Source organism: Nicotiana attenuata, chromosome 1 (assembly GCF_001879085.1).
Source record: "Nicotiana attenuata strain UT chromosome 1, NIATTr2, whole genome shotgun sequence".
Classification (NCBI taxonomy): domain Eukaryota; kingdom Viridiplantae; phylum Streptophyta; class Magnoliopsida; order Solanales; family Solanaceae; genus Nicotiana; species Nicotiana attenuata.
In genome coordinates this window covers 2,489,185-2,492,573 of record NC_031989.1, presented here as the reverse complement: position 1 = coordinate 2,492,573, position 3,389 = coordinate 2,489,185, and the positions used below count along the sequence as shown (strand labels likewise).

Sequence of the window (3,389 nt, the reverse complement as noted above, 5' to 3'; positions counted from 1 at the left end):
CACTGTAGCTAGAGTTCGAGCAAATCCTCACTCAACTATTAAGCCTAAGGGCAACTCTAATCAAAGTTCGAACATTCACTCGCGAATTACCGATCCGAAGCAGTCAATGGCAGTACTTACTGTCGGTCCTTACCATCTCAAACCTTGGACCTTAGAATACAACTTCATAATTTTAGTCTAAGGCGTCTTGACCCTTACATAAATTAACAGGTTTAGAAGCCAAGGAAAGGAAAAAAGTTTTACATATTCATCGAAATCTTTTTACAAGGGCAATACGGCCCGATAGAAGTTTTTTACAAAAGGCCTAAGCGGCCTCGACAGAAATACAAAACTATTTAAATGCCTAAGTAGCCTGGTCATCTCCATCTCCGAGAGTGGCATCTCTGCCCTCGGAATCTTTCGCGCTTTTAGATTCGCTCAAGCTTTCGGATTCGTCATCATCATCGGGATAAGCTAATTTCTTGGCCTCAGTTTCAAGCTTCCTAGCGTTCTCGATCTCGGTTGAAAGATCGAAGCCCCGAGTGTGGATCTCTTTGAGAGTCTCTGATGATAGGCTATAATTACGTAATTTGGTCGATTATTACACTCTAATTTACTGCACCTTAATTGAGTTTGAGCTTTAATCGCTAGTGTTTTGCACTAATGGTGTGTTTTATACCTTGTAGGAGTGATTACGAGCTATGTAGATGTTATGGAATGAATTCAAGTGATTTGTAGCTTTAAAGTTTGAGTAAAAGTTCAAGGAATTAAGCCGGGATCGTGTTTGGGGGTCAATGGATGATAGTTAGAGCGAACGAAGACTCCAGTAGGCATATTGCGCACTGTCTAGTAAAATAGATATAACTTTTTGCTCAGAACTCCATCTGGGTTCCACAATATATGGTTGGAAATCTTACTCAAAGGGCTACAACTTTCATGTTTTACGTTTTTCCAAATTTGAAACGGAACAGGGTGAAAAATGCGCGTCAATAGAGCGATCACGCTCAGGTCGCGCTCGTCAGGCAGAACACTGGGCCACTAGCGCGATCGCGCTAGTCAAACCCGGGAAAAAAGTCCTTTTTTCACATTGGAGAAGGTATAATTGTTTGGGCCCAACCCTACTTGGTATATATACATGGAAAAACGGTATTTTGAGGGAGGAGGACGTTTTTGAGAGGAAAACACAAGCACAGAGCCGCCGTGGAGGCCGGGTTTTATCTTTTCTTCCACCAACTTAGTCTTTTTATGTTTCTTTGTATGATTTGTTGTTTTGCTACCATGTCTATGTGGAGCTAAACTTCACGTTCTAGGGTTGTGGTTCTTTCATGACTATTGCTATTCGGATATTGATTTTGATTTCTTAGTTTATCATATTGGTTTATTTATTCAATCCTGCACTTAATTATTTGATTGTTTGATCACCAATTGAATACTATCTACGAATCTTGAATTGAACTCGAAAGTGGGAATTCTAGATTGCATATAGGATTGAATAGAGCAAGTTCTTGAACATGGGCATCGGGGAACGGATTCGCGGTTAGGATAGACATATACCTAATTGCCTTGCTTGGTTGATTTACAGGAATTATAAATGCGTTCTTGTTAGTTCTAATTCCATAGACATATAGGAGTTAGGTTAGCTTGAATAGGCGAGTAAGAACTCGACAGATTCTTATGAGCAATATTAACCCTGTTAACCAATAAACTAGATAAATTAGTTAGTCAATTCAATTGAAGAATACAATAGGAATGTTAGATAACCCATAACCCTAGATCGTTTTCATTACATTGAAATCATAAAAATCTTCTCTTTTTCTGTTTAAAGTTTATTATTTATATTTTTTTATTTAGTTAGTTTAGAATCAAATATTTCTAGGTTTAATTCTTATTTAGATAATTATGATTGTCTAATAGTTAATAGTTAATCACAAGTCCTCGTGGGTTCGACATCCGACTTTTAGTCACTTTATTACTTGACGATCGTGTATACTTGCGTGTGCGTTTGGCCGCAACAGTCTCCCTCCGAGACTGGCATTTGGCATGCTTGGCAACCCAATTTGCTCGAACCTGAGCAACCTCGGTGACCTCCTTTGCTCGGAGCTGAGCAGCTTCGGCATCGGCCCGGTAAACAGCCACCGTTGCATCAACATTGGCCTTGGTTGCTTCGACCTCCGATTTAGCCGCTTCAAGCTCCGCGACCAACTTCTCCCGATCGGAAATTACAAAACCCAACTGAGATTTGAGCTCCTCGATTTTCTTGGCTTGCACCAAGGTTTTTTCCTTTATATTTTGGAGTTGAACTTCAGTCGAGGCCAGCTGGGCCCGGGCAGTCTCCTTTTCTGAGGCCAAGCGATCCATGTTCTTTTTCCATTCTTCAGCCTCGGTCTTTATAGTCTCTACCTCTTTACGGAGCTGCCCGATTATGTCAATCTTTTGTTGGACCTGTGGGTTCAGATCGTTGGTCACTATGCTTGATTTTTCTTCAGTAACTGCAAAGATTCTGTTTACCTGCTCGACCAGATCGGCATGCTCTTCTTGGGACGCCTCTAAATCATTTCGAAGGCTCTTGACCTCCTCTTCTCTTTGCTCACTAAGAAGTTTGAAGGCATCTTTCTTCTCGGTGAGCCCCCGAATCTCCGCCTCATACCGGTTTAACTCCTCTCGGGATCGGAGGAAGGCCTCATGATGAAACACCGAAGCCTGCAAAACACGGAAAAGGAAATTGTATAAAAAAGCATAAGTACAGAAATTGAAATTGTCAAAGGTATCTAAGGGTACTTGATTCAACGCTTGTTGAGCTTCATTGAACATGCAAGGCATCTCCACTTCGTCCGTCTTAGCCTAGTCCTCTTCGGTAACTAGATACCGAAGGTAGCTATCCACCCCTATGGGGGCATAAAGGACCCGAGCATCATCCGGGACCGAAATGACAATCGATCGCTTGCGCCCGGGATCAACACTTGGAGTTGAAAACCGATTGGTAAGTTTAAGGCTCGAGGAAGCCTCATTTGAGCTCTTCTTTGGTATCTCCAAGTCACCCAGACCGGTGGCGTCTTCCACACAGACAAAATAATCATGGAAAGGATCTTCTGCACTATAGACCCCTACATCATGGCAAGTCTCCGCATCCTGAGCATCCTCAATCATCGACTCAGTGAATGACGAGAACGAGGAGGAATCTCCAGTTTCAATTACCCCAGGTAAATTTTTGGGACACCGCCTTCATCTTGGGGAGCCTCGAGCCCAGTTTCTATATCAGCATCAGCCGCCTCCTCGATAGCTTCCTCACCTCGAGGCAAAACAAGTTCGACCTTTTCTGGCTCGGGGACTTCGGCTGAGGCTTCCTCGAGATCATCTGGTAGCCGCGGTAAGGTCTCAGCCCCCACCGGTTCGGGGGTTCCTCGAACATC

The 3,389-nt window shown here is 43.0% G+C and overlaps 1 protein-coding gene across 1 annotated transcript; it reads right to left on the bottom strand.

Annotated features, from left to right (window-relative positions):
- LOC109232411 lies at window positions 344–3,126 on the bottom strand. Its single transcript, XM_019398173.1, has 3 exons — window positions 2,884–3,126; window positions 2,009–2,679; window positions 344–554 (listed from the first exon to the last, which is right to left on the bottom strand). The coding sequence occupies exons 1-3, from the start codon at window positions 3,124–3,126 to the stop codon at window positions 344–346; spliced, it is 1,125 nt and encodes a 374-aa protein (XP_019253718.1).

Coding starts and splice junctions, on each gene's coding strand:
- LOC109232411 (XM_019398173.1), bottom strand. CDS start 3,126: ATGATTGAGGATGCTCAGGATGCGGAGACTTGCCATGATGTAGGGGTC. Junction 2,680..2,883: donor CGGTCCCGGATGATGCTCGG/GTCCTTTATGCC, acceptor CGTGTTTTGCAG/GCTTCGGTGTTTCATCATGA. Junction 555..2,008: donor GCCAAGCATGCCAAATGCCA/GTCTCGGAGGGA, acceptor ACGTAATTATAG/CCTATCATCAGAGACTCTCA.